Source organism: Triturus cristatus, chromosome 9 (genome assembly GCF_964204655.1).
Source record: "Triturus cristatus chromosome 9, aTriCri1.1, whole genome shotgun sequence".
In the NCBI taxonomy this organism is placed as follows: Eukaryota; Metazoa; Chordata; class Amphibia; order Caudata; family Salamandridae; genus Triturus; species Triturus cristatus.
In genome coordinates, this window is record NC_140592.1 from 1,032,839,172 (window position 1) to 1,032,855,224 (window position 16,053).

Genomic DNA, 16,053 nt, shown 5'->3' on the forward strand with positions numbered 1-16,053 from the left:
TATTTAAGAAGAGGTACAACAGCTTTGGGAGTATCACCATCTTTGTGATTGCTATATGGCCCGCTAGGGACAACGGTAAATTACTCCATCTTTGTACCTTTCTCTACAACCAGTCAATTGCTCTCCCAGAACTGGCCGGCCAGAACTCCTGTAGATCTCTACTAATCCATAACCTCAAATATCTGATCGGGCCATTAGCCCATTGTATTGGGAATTCTGTATCAAAGGGAGTGGTGCCATCCTTCAGGGGCAGTATCGTTGATTTGGTCCAGTTTATCTGGATACCTGTTAGGCCTCCATAGCGCACCAGTTCCCTAATCACTGGCGTGAAATTTGTTTCTGGGTTTATTAGATATATCGTCATGTCATCCGCATACATGGATATAAGCAAGCCCCTAGAGGTGAACCCGATACTGCATTGTGTATGGTGTTGCCGAAGGCGGGCTGCCAGGGGTTCCATGGCAATCGCAAAAAGGAGTGGCGAGAGCAGGCAGCCTTGCCTCATTCTTCTCGTTATATTAATTGGGTCTGAGATTTGGTCGTTCACCCCAACTCTCGCCGTGGGGGCGGTATAGAATAGTTGGATTTGCTTCAGGAAAATGGGACTTAGTCCCATGCGTGCCCGCAGCGTGAAAAGGAATTTCCACTCAAGGGAATCGAACACGTTTGTGGCGTCTAGTACAGCTGCTATGGCCTGCACATGTGGAGCCAAGTAGTGCAAAAGAGCAAATATAGTGCGTAAATTATGCGCAGTCAAGCGGCCTGGTATGAATCCCGATTGGTCAGGAAGTGCTATTACTGGAAGAAGGGGCTGCAGCCTGTTCGCCAATAGTTTTGCATAAATCTTGGCATCCAGGTTTATCAAGGATAATGGGCGGTATGAGTCTGGCTGGGTTGGACCTTTATCTGGTTTAAGCAGGGTAATTATTGTGGTTTCTCACATGCTCTGTGGTAACATTCCGGTGTCTTATGCTTCCTGGTAAACCTGCAAAAGTCTTGGAGCAAGAATATCTACATATTCCTTGTAAAAGGCTGCAGTCAGGCTGTCTGCTCCTGGGGCCTTGTCTGCCGGCATGCTGTTAATTACTGGTCTTACGTCATCTGCTGTAAATGACAATTCCATATATTCGCGGTGCCAGTGGTTGAACCATACCAGTGCTATCATGTCCAGGTATTCTGTAATGTCGGTCTCTGATGGGTCTGTCTGAGAAGTGTATAGAGTCTTGTAAAATTGTGTCAGTTTGCAGTATTTCTGGTGGCGTACGGGAGGGCGGTGCATCTGGGTTTTGGAGTTCGGTAATATAGGCCGATCCTCTTGGCGTGCGTAGCAGGCCTGCTAATGTTCTTCCTGGTCTGTCTCCCTCCCCAAATCTACGTGCTTGTGTGTATTTATGCAAATATTTAGTTTCCCTTTCCGCCTCTTCCTGAAATGCAGTTAGTTTGCTTCTAATGTGAGCTAACGTGGTAGGAGAGGGGGTGGTGTAATATTTGCGCTCTAGTTCTCTAATCTCTCCCTCCAATCGTGCTATAGTGTTTCGTATGTTTCAAAGCACTCCTGTTTTCAATGCTATGCATTCTCCTCTGATTACCACTTTAAAGGCCTCCCAGAGGGTACCCGGAGAGTCCACCGTGCCTTCGTTTATTTCAAAATAGTACGCGATTTTATTTTGGAGTTACTCTCTAAATACCTGGTCCAGTAAAGCGCCTGATGGGAATCTCCAGCTGAAGGGCTGTATATATGATTTAGGTAGGTTTAATGCGAGTTGTACAGGTGCACGATCCGAAAATGTACGTGGATGGTGTACTACGTTGGCAACCCAAGCATGCAGATCTTTAGTGGTGAGCCAATAGTCTAGTCTGGACCATGCGTTTCGGTGGTGGGTTATGCAAGTCCCCTCCATGTCAGTTGGGTGCAATGCCCTCCCGGAATCTATTAGCTGCAATTCATCAATGATATCTTTTAGCATTGAGGCTGCCAGCGGATGGTGCGTTCTGGAAGCACCTATTCTGTCTGCTTCTATGGATAGGACCACGTTGAAATCTCCCCCCCACAGTATTGCTGCATCCCCCAGTGTTTGGATCTCCCGCCATATTTGCTGAAAAAATTCAGGGCAGTCTGAATTGGGACTGTAGGTATTAACAATTACAATCAGGCTGTTATATAGTTCTCCCTTTACCAGAATGTATAACTCTTCCTTATTCGTTAGTGTTAGATGCGTCTTCCAATGAAGGCCTCAGCGAATTAATACCGCTACCCCACAAGAGTAACTTGAGTATCCAGAGCTGAATATCGCTCCCCATCTATTGTTTTTCAGTGTAGCCACTGACGTGCTTGTCAGGTGTGTTTCTTGTAATAGACAAATATCCACTGTGTGTCTGGTCAGGTAGGAGTGTACCAATCTAGTTTTTCTACGGTCGTTCAACCCCCGTATATTCCAGGTAAGGAATTTAAGTGCGGTCATGGCATTTCTACACATTGTGCAGGAGGTTGAATGAGGGTATTAGCCATGCGTCCAGTTTGCAAGTTGCGGGTCTGTGGTGTATTGTATAACCTGTATTTCTTGCCGTCTATTACTTTCGATATTTGTAAGCATGTACATGTGTGTGATTTCCACCCCCTTTTGCATACTTCAAATGTAGTTGTCGGCAGTAACGAATAACAGTGAACTCTCTTTCCCCTCCCTCCTCCCACACCAACCCCCCCCCCAAATCAGGTTGTGTTTTCCCCTTTGACCCCTCAAACAACTTCAACAGATCTCCCGACCCTTAGGAGTTTTTGGGATTCATCCCTCAGGGATCCGTTGGATCGCCGGCGAACACCCCTGCCAGGTTCCAAAGGGTGGCCAAGCACTCAATGTATGACTTGTGGTCTATGATCACAGTGAGCTCCGTAGGTCATCAATGATTATAATCTCATAACTGATTTACCCAGATTCCCGGTCCTCAGCCCAACTATTGTCTCTACAGTGGCTAACTCAGAGTCTGTTATCAGTTTCAAGATATAAAAACATGTAACGGCCCACTTATCTGCGTGTTCATGAGACCGTGCTGGTTGTCTTGAAATCAGTAATTGTCGCTGAGGTTGTTCCCTGTACAATCGTCTGCTTCTGAGGCTCGTTGCTTCTGGTCTTTTGCCATCAGGTGGGTTGTCCACGGCCATGGATTTTGAGCTTGGCGGGGTAGATCAGAGCGTATTTGGTACCAAGCTGTTGGAGTATCTTTTGGGCCGGAAGGAATTCCCGGCGTGCGGCCTGCACTTGTATTATAAAGTCTGAGTATAGCGACACTCCATTGCCTTGATATTGGAGGGAGCCCCGTTCTCTCGCTAAACGTAAAACTGTGTCCCGATCAATCAACAGCCAATAAAATGGACAGACCCTCACTTTTCTCCAATCCCTAAAACCTAACTTCCAAGGATAAAAGTTTACAAGTTGGCTACACGCGATCTTCCGTGCCCTCAAAAGGGAGGAGAAGGAGGCTGTGAAATTAACCAATGGCTCCAACCAAGAGCAGCTTAGCATTTGCATGACCACAGGAGAAGTACCCTATCTGGGCATGGTTATCAACAGATGGGATAGGTCCCTCCTCACCAAGTTTAGATTTGGTATCGAATGATGCTACTTGTGTTTTACCCTGGGGCAGTTCTATCGGCCGTCAATTAGGATTTGCCCATGTGATGAATCCTCTGCCCAAAGCCTATTGCACTTTACGTTCTTTTGCAAATATTAGGTCGCATTTACTAAGCGATTTTAATTCTCATTTTGAGAAGCTCTGGCTTGGTCACCTGTAGACCGGCGGTAATATTTCTGCAGCAACTCAGCTCATCTCTTGTTTGTTCCTGTGCAAGTTCCTTTTTAAATTCTGTTTTGTCTCGTAGGAAAAAACTGTTATTTTAACATGTTGTTAGGACTGATTTTAATATACCTGCACTATGTCTCAAAGTTAAGGGCATCAAGTCTAACCTTACTGAGATTGTCAAGAACACAAATGTCATGGGCCAACTGTATGATGGACTTAGAAAATATTTTATAGAGTATTCTTAATGAGTTGTCCAAGTTTTGTCTAGTGATCAACTGTTTATCTTAGATTGGACTAATCTAATTTCCTATGAGATGCATTAGGCATTTATTGCAATTGTGTAACTGTGCGCTTTTATGGGGTTTTGAAAATCCAAATAAAGATGATTTCATTGATTGAACTTTCACACTACTCTGTATCTATTTTTAAAACTGTTACCAACCCATCTTGATCAGTAAATGAACAAGCATTTGCAATGCAATAGGTCTCACATTATTAAAGTTTGAGCTATTGGCATTGCTAAATAAGGCAACACCAATAGCTCAAACTTTAATAATGCGAGACCTATTGCATTGCATTTGCTCATAATCAATAACAGTGGTAGCATTTCACCCAAAGGATCACTGGACATAAGGTCTTCTGTAGCAGGAGAAAGAGATTGGGGCCTCTTGTTGGCCTGGGCTATCCCACGCACTCCATTTGCTGTGGGTGTGAAGAGAGCGCTATCAGCGCTAGGGCTGTCTGCTCCTCTCTACAGGCCACCGCCGTCAGCACCCAGGGCCTTCTGGTTCTAAAGAGAGCTCTATATATGTGCTAGGGCTGTCTGCTCCTCTCTGCAGGCCACCGCTGTCTTCACCCAGGAAGGGATAACTCTGCTGTCTGAAGCACAGCCTATTCCACGTGGGTCACCAGGTGGCTAGCTCAGCTGACTACAGGCTTATCCTGTAGTAAGAGCATAAGCTACGTGACTGCGGTGAGGGGATGGGCCTATAAGAACTGCGTCACCTGAATGACAACTCTGCTGTCAAAACCCAGAACCTTTAACATGTATACAACTCTGCTGCATGAAGCTCACTCAATGCCATATTGGTAGTCAGAGTGCTAGCTCAGACACCTAAAGGCTGAGCCTATTAAAATCTGCATACCCTAGGTGACAGCTCTGCTGCCTAAAGCTGGAGCCTGTAACAGGTTAGAGCGAGAGACAGCACTGCTGTCCGAGGCCCGAAAGCGTGTGGCCTGAGGGGAGCGTCTGATTTTTTTAAATCACAGAAGCTGTCCAAAGCAAAACCCAGTAGAATCTGTGTAACCTGAACCATAGCGCTGTTGTCTATGTCAGAAGGTGTCATTTATGTAAGCTGTGTGGTAGCTCTGCTGCCCAAGTCCAAATTTGTGCCGGACTAAAAGCTCTAAATATTGTAAGTCTTGCAGCAATGGTAAATCAATGATTTGTGCTAGGTACCTGTTCTGAATTCGCTAGGACCGGAGGTAAAAGATTAATTACTTCCAAAACATTGCTAGAGAAGTAATGGGTACATTTTCAGTCAAAAATGTTCCAAACAAAAGGTTTCCCTCAAAAGAAATTAGAGTTTCCTTTCACTAAAATGCAAATACCAAATCATTCCTCAACTGCAGGGTGGAATTGTGTTCGGGTGAACTCGGTCTTTCATCCTTGAAAGGACTACAAAATATGTATTAATTGCGATTGGCTAATAATAATGGAAATTAAAATGTTCTACATGAAGCATTTGAGACACAAAATCTCTATAAATCACAAGGGGTTTTCCCAGTAGCCTGAAAATTCGATTCCTCAAGGGCTTGTAGGGATGTCATGCAGTGCCTGGGCCTGTGACTCTGCCCCAGCCTGGATGGCCTCGACTCAATCACCTGTCTATGAGGAAGTGAGTCTGCCTCAGCCCTGCAGGTCTTTAAAGGGCACCAGATTGGTGTGCTACAGGGAGATTTGTGCAGGCCACACAGGGTCTGAAAATCTGTGAGAAGAAAGCGCCAGGGGCGCCACTTAGCATCCCCTGGACCCTTCTTCTTCATCATGCCCTCGTAGTAGTGTGCTGGCCTCATCTGGGCAGCCTTGGGATTGGGCAACCCAGATGCCATTTCGGGAGTCACGCCGGCCAGGGGGGTAGTGCAGGAGAAAAAGGCTGTGGTGTGGAGGAGCCTAGAAGCAGGGGCTTGTGACTGGAGGGGGGCGGGGGGGGGGGGGGGGGCGGGAAGGCCCTGTAGTGCGCAAGGATGAATACCAGGAGTCGAGTGGCAGGGCCTCTGGTGTGGAGAAGCCTGGTACACAGGAGAACAAGCCTGTGATGGACAAAGCTGAAAATCAGAGACCAGGTACACGGGAGAGCGGTCCTTTCTGTGTAAAGAGCTCGGGTGCTTAGAGTACAGGTCCCTCTTATGAGGGGGGGTCAGGGGCAGAGACCCGGAGAGCAGGTCCTGGTGCAGCTGCTCACGAGGCAGGCGCCAAGCGTGCAGCGGATCGAACCAGGCACCATTCACACAGGAATCGGGCCCGTCCTGTGTGCGCGGAGCTAAAGTCCAGTGACCTCCAGCTGTCCATGGAACAGGCCCACCCTCTGCACACAGCTCTTGAGCAGGTACACAGGAGACAGCTGCTTGAAGTACAGGTTCGAGGGTCACAGTGAGTCGAGCTTGGGGTCGGAGCCAGGCACACAGGGCACGGGGTCCTCCAGATGCATACGAGACGGAGCTCAGAACTGGGCACCGGGCAGGGTTCAAGTACAACGATGTAGCTGGGACACAGGCACAGGTGCCTCCTGCGACCTGCACGCAGAGCAGGAAGCTGACACACAATAATCCAGGTGCTTTTGGCCTAAGAGTGACTCTACCGAACCCGCCCAGCGCAGAATCTGATTGGACGCCAAGATTCACGAGGAAGTGGAAGGACCGGGGCACCTGGCACCGTGTGCAGGCACTGGAGGGGCATGGGCAGCACGGAGCAGGAGGGGAGGGGGCGCACACGCGACGCATGCAGAGGCGATTCCTAGGCAGCAGGGGGATAGACGGAACTATGGCACCCGACGCCATGTACAGGCAGCAGGATGGAAGCAGGGCCAACACACGTGTGTGCAGTGCAGGTGCACGCTCAGCACAGGGCTTGATGGAAGCCATACAATGCAGGTGCTCACCTAGCATAGGGATCGATGGAAGCAGGGATTATACCACAAGTGTTTATGCAGTGCACATGTACGCTCAGGACAGGGCTGGATGGAAGGAAGGAGGCCACCTGCCACCATGTGCATATAATGCAGGTGCACACGCAGCACAGGGCTGGATGGAAGCAGGCCACCTGCCACCGTGCGGCATGGTGTCAAAACAAAGAATTTAATATTACCACTAAAATATGACCATTCATTGTGAAATTACAAGGTGTACTTTGCCTTCACCATTAATCTCTGCGATTACAAGTGCAAATGTCAGATCTCCACACATTTAAAAACAAGCGGCAGTGAAAGCGATCGCTATTGTACGATAATTGAAACCACATGGCCTTTGGTGCGCCTAATAGACACCAATAGGCCATGGGCGGAGCAATGCGCCCGCCTTTGGCCTATTGCGTGCTGTCTTAGTAAAAAACACGCACGCAAAGGCCAATAGTAGGCCACAAAAGGAAAAGCACGAGCGTGTGCGTTTCCAGGCTCCGTTTCTGAACCCGGCACAAAAGGACTCTCGCTGTGCGAGCAGTGCTGCGCACTGCATCGCTGGGCGCAAGACCTAAAAAGGGGCACATGTGTCATTTTGTAGGCATGCATGTGTAATGATGGATGTGCATGCCTACAAAATAAAGTGCCTGCGTCTTTTGTTTAAAAAAAAAAATAATAATCTTTTCTTGGCCATGCTGCACAGCAACTTGATGTACATCATTGCTAAAAGGCCTTCGCAAAGCCATTAGGTCCCAAAGTCAAAACCTATTTCATTTGTCAATGATTGCTTTTAAGGAGTACTCTGGCACTGGGTGGTTGCTTGTTTTTTTTCTCTTGGAACGCATTTGAATTCTCTGTATTTATGCAGAAAGAGAACAGTGACAAATTTATCAGTTCTGCAAATTATTCTGCATCTCTAAACCAAGATCCCTATGTCAAGAATGAAATGTTGTTACACAAGTACCAACCACTGGGTAGGAGGTTTCTCAACCAAATCAGTCTTAACCTCAAATTTGTATTACCCACAATTTTCCACTTACCAACTTTATTGAACGCATTTAGAAAAAGAAAAGAACACAAAGTAAGTTTCCAGGCTAACAACAAAACACACCTATAGAGGCTTGGGACTCATTAAAGAGACAGAACTGGCAAAAGCTCCTAATCTAAATGATTACCCAAACATGCCCAAAACCATCTTAAAGGCTTATGGTAATAACCTAAGTCTCTTGTCCCTCAGTCACCCCTTATGAAAGGCCCTCAGCAACAAAAAGTGCAAAAATGTGGAAGGGCAGTAGCAGCTTATGGAAAATGAAGTAGCTTGCAGGAGTGTGCAGCTGCCAGGTCCTTGAAGGATCAAACACAAGAAAAGACAGAATAAGAAGCAAGTAAATAAGAGTGACAAAAAAAAAACCCACAACCAATGGTAAGCAATGGGCAAGCTCCCGGCCCGTTTTGTTTTTTATATGGTTCTTGTTGGAAATTTGCTCTTTCTGCGGGTTCACCCCAGACTTTTTGCTGAACCCTTTATTTTGGTTGTAGAACTCTATGCACTTTAACCCTCCTAACCAGTGGTAAAGTGCCTGTGCTCACCTTTCAACATAGGAGTGGCATATCCCTAATTGGTATTTTACACTTACTTGTAAATCCCTAGTATATTGTACAAAGTGTACCCAGGGCCTGCAAATTAAACGTCACCAATGTTGCTGCAGCACCCATCGTGCCACCCAGTGCAAGGACCATGAAACGCAACTGTAGGCCTACCCTCAGTGCCTGGATGTCCATGTATAAAACGGCAAATTCAACCTGTCAAAATAACCACTTTTCACAGGCTTTAACCTTCATTTGAAATAATTATGACTCACACCTAATTGTCTATAAGGCTGGTTGCATACTAATTAAAAGTAGGACATGTCCTTACTGTGAAAAGGCAGCAAAAGCTATCAGTGTGACATGGCTGACTGTTCAAAAAGGAAGACATGGGGATGCAACATCAAATACTAATAGTGCATCTTGGGAATAGGACCAGCTAGAAAGATAATGAAACAATTATTTTTAACAGTTATTAAAAATCATATTTAAATGGTGAAGTCGGATATTTACTAAATATCAAAGAAAAGTAACTTATAGCAAATTGAAGTTCCTAAAGGCAAATTTGCAATTTGATCTCCCACTTCTACCAGCCAGTAATTATCATTTGAATAGGTGTGAATTTCCGCTCCAGGAGCAAACAAAAGGCTAACCTGAATGTACAGAGACGCCCCTATGAACCGGACAGAATATGCACGGTGGGGCTGTGAGCAGTCTATTTGACATTAGACTGTATAATCCTGCTTAACAGATCTGTGCGGCTTTTTCATACAACAATTATGGCTCATTTCAAAAAGGCCTCCGTCACAGGCAAATGTTAGCGGACACCTGGTTGGGGCCCTTCCATTGCACACCCCCCCCCCACCCAGGCAGGCTTCAATCAAAGTGGGACCCTTTTAAACATTACAAAGTCAATGCCTACTTGACAGGTCTGCTGTGTGTACAGAAAACAGTTGGAGCGCACTTCAAAGGTAAGAAACAGAATGCCAAAACAATCCTTGTGTATCCACTCTCTGGGTCCCAAAAATGTAGCTTTTGTTCTAGAACAGTTCTGTCTCGGAGTTTTTTGTAGGTGCAGGACCAACCTCAAAACTGAATTTGAGAGTTTGATGTGGAAGGACACTAGGAATACCATAGTGAAATCGCCAGACACGCCCCCAGCCCTCAAAGACCAGGTTTAGTGTGGCTGAAGACTTTCACCATCATTAAAATGCCAAAAGTGAGTAGGGTAAACCCAGGGAACCTTTACCACATTGCTAAGGGCATATCCAGGGGTCATCCCCACCCACCAGCTCTTGTCATGCATAAATGTGGCCTCTCCAGGCATCCACTTTATAACATTACTGGACCTGTGGAAGATCAGAAGAGGACTGCGTCTGCTGTCGGAGAAGTGAAAAAGAGCCTAAAAGACTGGACCTGCTCTCCAGCTTGTGCCCAAAACAAGAGAGTGGTCTCCAAAGGTCATAAGGCTGAAGACCTGTTAAAGCTACAGGGACACAGGCTAAAGAGGTCATTTCCTGCAACTGCCCAGCTGACCAGTGGCAACTTGCCCTGGACTGAACCATGCTGTTGGCTTCTACCTAACACTCAGTGAGTCTCAGGGACTTAGAAGTGTATTCTTGTGGTGGATTGGGTCTTGAGGGACTAAGTCAAAAGGTAACATCTTTACCCAGAACAAACTTGGCTTGTGTATCCAACCCGCCCATCACCTGGGTCAGGGTCAAATTGTGTCTCGGTCGCAGTCTTCCGCGACCATTAACTATCATTGGCACTTTAGGCTTCATGGCATTATTCCTACTTTAAAATTCACATCTCAGTTTCCCCTTCTTGGATATTGGTCATTTTTGGTGTAATTTGGTTCATTACATTCTACTTTATTTTTCTAGTTATGGAATTTTTATTGTTTGGCATTTCGACTTTAATTCTTTTTAGTACTGCATAAATACTTTACACATTGCCCTACGCTAAGCAGGTCTGCTCTGGGCCATAGCGGCCAGGGGTTTGAGCCAAGTTTAATTTAGTGACTTTGGTGATTCACCCCGACAAGTATTGTGGTTATTACCCGGGGTGGGTAACTATCCCCTCAACTAATAACCCAATTTCTTACAGTGCACAAGAGGTTTATCAAAAGCCAGCTAAAAGCGGTCTGTAAACAAGACCAAGAAAATACTCCACAAAAGTGTTATCACAAACTGAGGAAGTAGCACCAATCATAACCCTATAAGCAATTCTACCTCAACTACCGTAGAGCAGCACATGCTTCTCCAAAGAGAGGCCTGGTTCCAAGAGCCGTATTGCGGAGATTGTTTGGGAAGATGTAAACGCGGAGGGCATTTCATGATTTCGAAACAAATGTCAAACAATGTGACTAGGCATTCATTGGCTCCCATTACAGTATCAAATTCACCACAAAAAAATTCATGGACAAGCATCCTCTAGAGTCTATCATACTTACTACTTTGCCCGACAACGCACACTATCCACAATCATATAGACATACACTTCATCTGCATCTTGATAAAAGTGCTTTTTTGTACATCATTACAGTCATAAGATGTAACCTGTGCATATTACCTACCTAGCTGAGGTCTATATGCCTGATAACAAAGCACAGGTTCACACCTTTTGGTACACATAATTATTGACCATTATGGAGTGCCGTAGCACAATGCACAGAAGAACAATCTTTTACTCACTGCCAAGCAAAGTTGCAGAGCCGGGGGAGATGGAACTGACTCGATTACTGTAGGTTTCAGGGACTCGGTCGAGCACCTTCCTGTGTCCAGCTTCCAGCAGGAGGATCTTCTTGTTTTGGAAGTGGGGATCAAACCCTAGAAAGATGAAATTGCAAAGTCAAAGGAAAGATCATTGCATAAGTGAAAACAGAAGTAACTATATTCCCCAATTCCACTGCATGGAATGGAGTTAGGTGATTGTATGGGGAGTGGACCCAACACTGGTGTGAAAGGCAACGAGGAGCGTTGATTGAGAAAGCGCAGTCACAGGTGCTAAATTGGACTTGTGCACGAGTTTGAAAAGGCCAATGGGATTCAAGCACCACGTAGGTTTATCCATGTAGGGCATACATCACTTGAGATGGGTCAGAGAAAATACGAGCATTTAAGGAATACTGCAATTCGGTCAGTCTGTAGTTCCTTTTTTTTATGCTTTCACAGCAATTCAGAGAAAGTCTGACAGATTACATCGCAGCCCAATCCTCAACAAGCTTGGTCAACCCAGATTCATGGAACGTTTAAGCACAGATCATCACTTTGTACTTGGATACTTGTACTATTACTTTTCACACTGAGATACATCAGTACAACTACTGGAATGCAAATTGATAGTCCCCAAAAAGCCATGGCTGCAGTAACATCTCACATCTGAGACAAGATATTCTAGCTGTTGTACCATTCTCGGAGTGAAGTGTTACCTTGTCTTCCACTAGCACTGAAGCTGCTGACTGCAGCCTCCGTTTCTTATAACTATGCCCATCTCCAGCCTGTTAAAGCTCCTGGACACAACCCAATTCTCCAATTTCATTTAAAATAGATACTTCATCTGGAGCTCTGCTCCCATTAGTAATGTAGTCTCTGGGGATGGTCACACTGTTTTTTGCAAGCAGATTTCTTCATGATATTCGATCCCGATCAATATTGTGAAATTGGAAAAAGAAATCATGTTGGATGAACACCTTAAATGGATTCACACATGCATAATTCAAGTTCAACAACTTCCTTTAACAATAATAAACTTAATTTTTGTTAGAAACATCAGAACAACATTCAACAAGCATTGGTATAGCCAATAGGTCTCGCCTTTGGGAACTTATAAGTGTTTAGCCAAGTAACAGTTAATGTTGTTGCACCAAGGATATTGTGCTGGATAACTAAACACTTATAAGGTCCCAAAGGGGAGACCTATTGGCCATGCCAATGCTGGTTACTCATTCTTGCTGGTTCCTGCTTTTTTCCTTTGTAAGCATTTTTCATCATTTTCTTGCTCGTCTTTCCCTTTTCTGTGTTTCGGTGTCGGTCCCCAAAATGATGTGCCGGTGGCCCCCATCAGCAACCAGCAGCTCAAATCAAGCACTGGTCTGAAGTCGTGTTTTAGCAACAATGAAATCCTCAAAACTGTTCAACTATCGTCTTAAGCCAGGACAAGACACTTAAAATAAGGGAAATGTTTCCAAATCAGGACCTTGATAGAAGTTACCTACCACTTTAGACCTGGAGCTGTATATGTTGTTGGTACTGATAAAACAAACAAACCGAACTTTAAAGAAATGAAATCCCTGAAGACATAATATCTTTAAGTCCAAGTGAATACACTGATCGGTCAAATGCGTTTAGAAAGCATTATCATATCAAAATATGAGGCAGACACCATCAGTAGTACATTCTTTCAAATGTTTGCATTGGTGCAGCGGCACCTATATGTCAAATCGTTTGCATTTGTACTCGTGTGGAGGGACTGTTGGAAATATCAGAAAAATGCAAATGAAAAGGAATATCCTCCATGGAAGTATGTAAACTGTACGCAGCGTGTAATCATAAGGCAGCGTGCTGTAAAAACATTAAGAGGCGCAATGTAAATTATGCGAGAAACACTGAAAATTGTGAAGATTTGTTTATGTTTGCCTATCTAAATATAGGAGCGAGCCTGATCTATGTTTCAAATGCTTAAAAACTGGGTGTATGGCACGTATTACAAAATAGCCTGCATTGTTCAATCACAACAACGAGAAACAAGCATTATTAAGTTGCAGACTGAAAAATGTATGTCTGGGAAAATAATTTCTTTAAGTAAGAAAATAGCTTTCCAATACTTTTTCACAAGGGAAACATCCAAAAGTTATGTATGGGAAACGTTCCACGTGAATGAAACATTTCTTGAACTTCCTATGCTTGAAATGTATGTACTGTGTGTGGCCTATAGGCTTAGTCATCATGAGCCAGAAGAGATACACTAAGAGTAAGATGGATAGTCCATGGCATGGGTCCAGCCCACTGGTGCTGAGGCCTGGAGAGGAATACCCACTCTTGATAATACAGGATTAACCAGTCAGATGTCAGTGAGGTTAACCTGACTTCTGTGTATAAGTACAAAGTACCAAATTTAGGCATGGAGATGAATCAAGGCTCAGCTGTTGAGCCAGTGGCCAGTGCTGTGGAATTTCATAGCCATGGCAATATGCAGGGAAGAAGAAATAACTCTAATGCCTTGTGCCTGGAGGAGTATCACTATATTTGAGCCTGATGTACGATTCGGAGATAATGTTCTCTAAATAGTTTTTGATATAAATATCGTGTACGAAAAATCGTTAACATAAAAAAAACACTCCATATTGAAGTTAATAACAGAAAATCTCCAAAACAAGGAGCTGCATATGTGTAAACAATATAATTTCACAACAACATGTATTTCCAGTTAAAAGAACAAATATAAATCTGAAGGTAATTAAGTATCTCGTAATATCTATTCACTAGTCAAACATACAAGACACAAACACTTCCACACTACTAAATGGAGTATAATGGTCTGCTTTCTGTACCATCTTGTTCTTATACCATAATATTGTGCTTTTAATATCGCCCTTCAAAATTATCACAACACCATCAAGGTAAATATTTAAAGGTGAGAGTAGATTTACGATTCTTCACTCCATATACGTGTTCCTTTACAATATATACCAACAAGCATTTACAATGCAATGGTCTCGGCATTGTTAAAGTTAGAGCTATTGGCATTGCTCATGACATTTTTTTTAATGTTTTTTTTTAAAAAAACATTTAAAGAAACGGCATTGTTATTTACAATGTTAATAGCTTAATCTCTCAAATGCGAGACCTATTGCATTTGCACCCACACACAGAGCCACACACACAAAGCCACCCACAGAGCCACCTACACAGAGCCATTCACATAGAGCAACCCACACACAAATAGAGCCACCCACACAGAGCAACCCACACACACACACACACACACACACACACACACACACAGAGTTACCCACAGACAGACAGAGCCACCCACGCATAGGGCCACCTACAAAAAGCCATCCACACAGAGGCACACACACACACGTAGAGCCTCCCACACACACACACAGAGCCACACACACAGAGTTACCCACAGACAGACAGAGCCACCCACGCATAGGGCCACCTACAAAAAGCCACCCACACAGAGCCACACACACAGAGGCACACACACACACACACACACGTAGAGCCTCACACACGCACACACACACACACACGTAGAGCCTCACACACACACACACACACACACACACACACACAGAGCCACGCACACAGAGCCACACAAATACACAGAGCCACACAAATACACAGAGCCACATTCATACAGACATTAGGGGGTGAGGGAAACACCGTTTCTGTATTATAGGCGACAGACATTCAATAACTAACAGCATTCAAAATAAAGCTACCAACACCGACTGCAAAAATATGGCAACAAATAGTACAACCAAAGAAAACCTTGCAACTCCCTATGATGAAGGTGGTACGCAATTAACAAAAAAGCACAGTTCGAATACAAAAATCGCAGAGTGTGGGGGGAGGGGTTCAATGCTGCAGGAACCAGTGGGCACCCCATGCAGGGAGCAAGGACTAGATCACATCGAAAACGGGGAGCTAGAAGCGGAAACAAGCAGGACCGGAGGGGTAACGGGCGGCAGAGGAACCAGGAGGCGTGGGTGAAGAGGGCAGGGGTTCAATACTGCCGGAACCAGTGGGCACCCCATGCAAGGACCAAGAGACGGTGGGGACACCTCGAAACCAAGGCAGTGGGAGGGGGAAGCAAACAGGACCAGAGGGCGTGTTTGCAAAGTGCAGGGGTGCTGCAGGAACCAGTGGGCACCCCATGCAGGGAGCAAGGACCGAGTTGAACAGCTCGAAAGCAGAGTGTGTGTGTGTGTGTGAGAAGCAGGGAGCCGGGGTTGCATAAGTGCAGGGACGGGATGCACAGCTGCAGGGACCACTGGGGCCCCCATGCAGGGACCAAGGACCGAGTTAGATACCTCAAACACAGAGTGATGTGGGGGGAGAGGCGCAGGATGCTGAGAAGCAGGGAGCCTGGGTGCAGAAGTGAAGGGATGGAATGCACAACAGCAGGAACCAGTGGGCACCGCATGTAGGAACCAGGTGTCTCTCTCTCTCCTCCTCGGGAGTTAAAGTTACAGGAGGGGGGGGGGGGTCTGCAGGGCGGAGCGGGTAGGGCTTAACCCTGCAGATGAAGGGGGTGCCCGGAGTCCAGCCCCGGCTTCCCTAGGGGCAGTGGGCGGGTGCAATAGCAATATACGAAGCGGCGCACTTCAAGGGGGGGGGGGGGGTGGGGGGAGGCCTCGCAGACACCCATGGAGGAGGCACGGATACTGAGACCGCCAAAGCCCCCACCACCCACACAATGACCGCTCCGAGGAAGGAGATCTGGAGGAAGAGCGGCCACGACCCCCGTGCAGTGC

At 45.6% G+C, this 16,053-nt stretch overlaps 1 protein-coding gene across 1 annotated transcript in view; it reads right to left on the minus strand.

Moving 5' to 3' along the window:
- The window catches only part of COQ6 (coenzyme Q6, monooxygenase), a 121,801-nt gene that overhangs the window by 77,467 nt on the left and 28,281 nt on the right, over positions 1–16,053 (minus strand). The window contains exon 2 of the mRNA XM_085626782.1: positions 11,258–11,392. Coding sequence (XP_085482908.1) covers positions 11,258–11,392 — 135 coding nt within the window. The remainder of the gene's footprint in view (positions 1–11,257; positions 11,393–16,053) is intronic.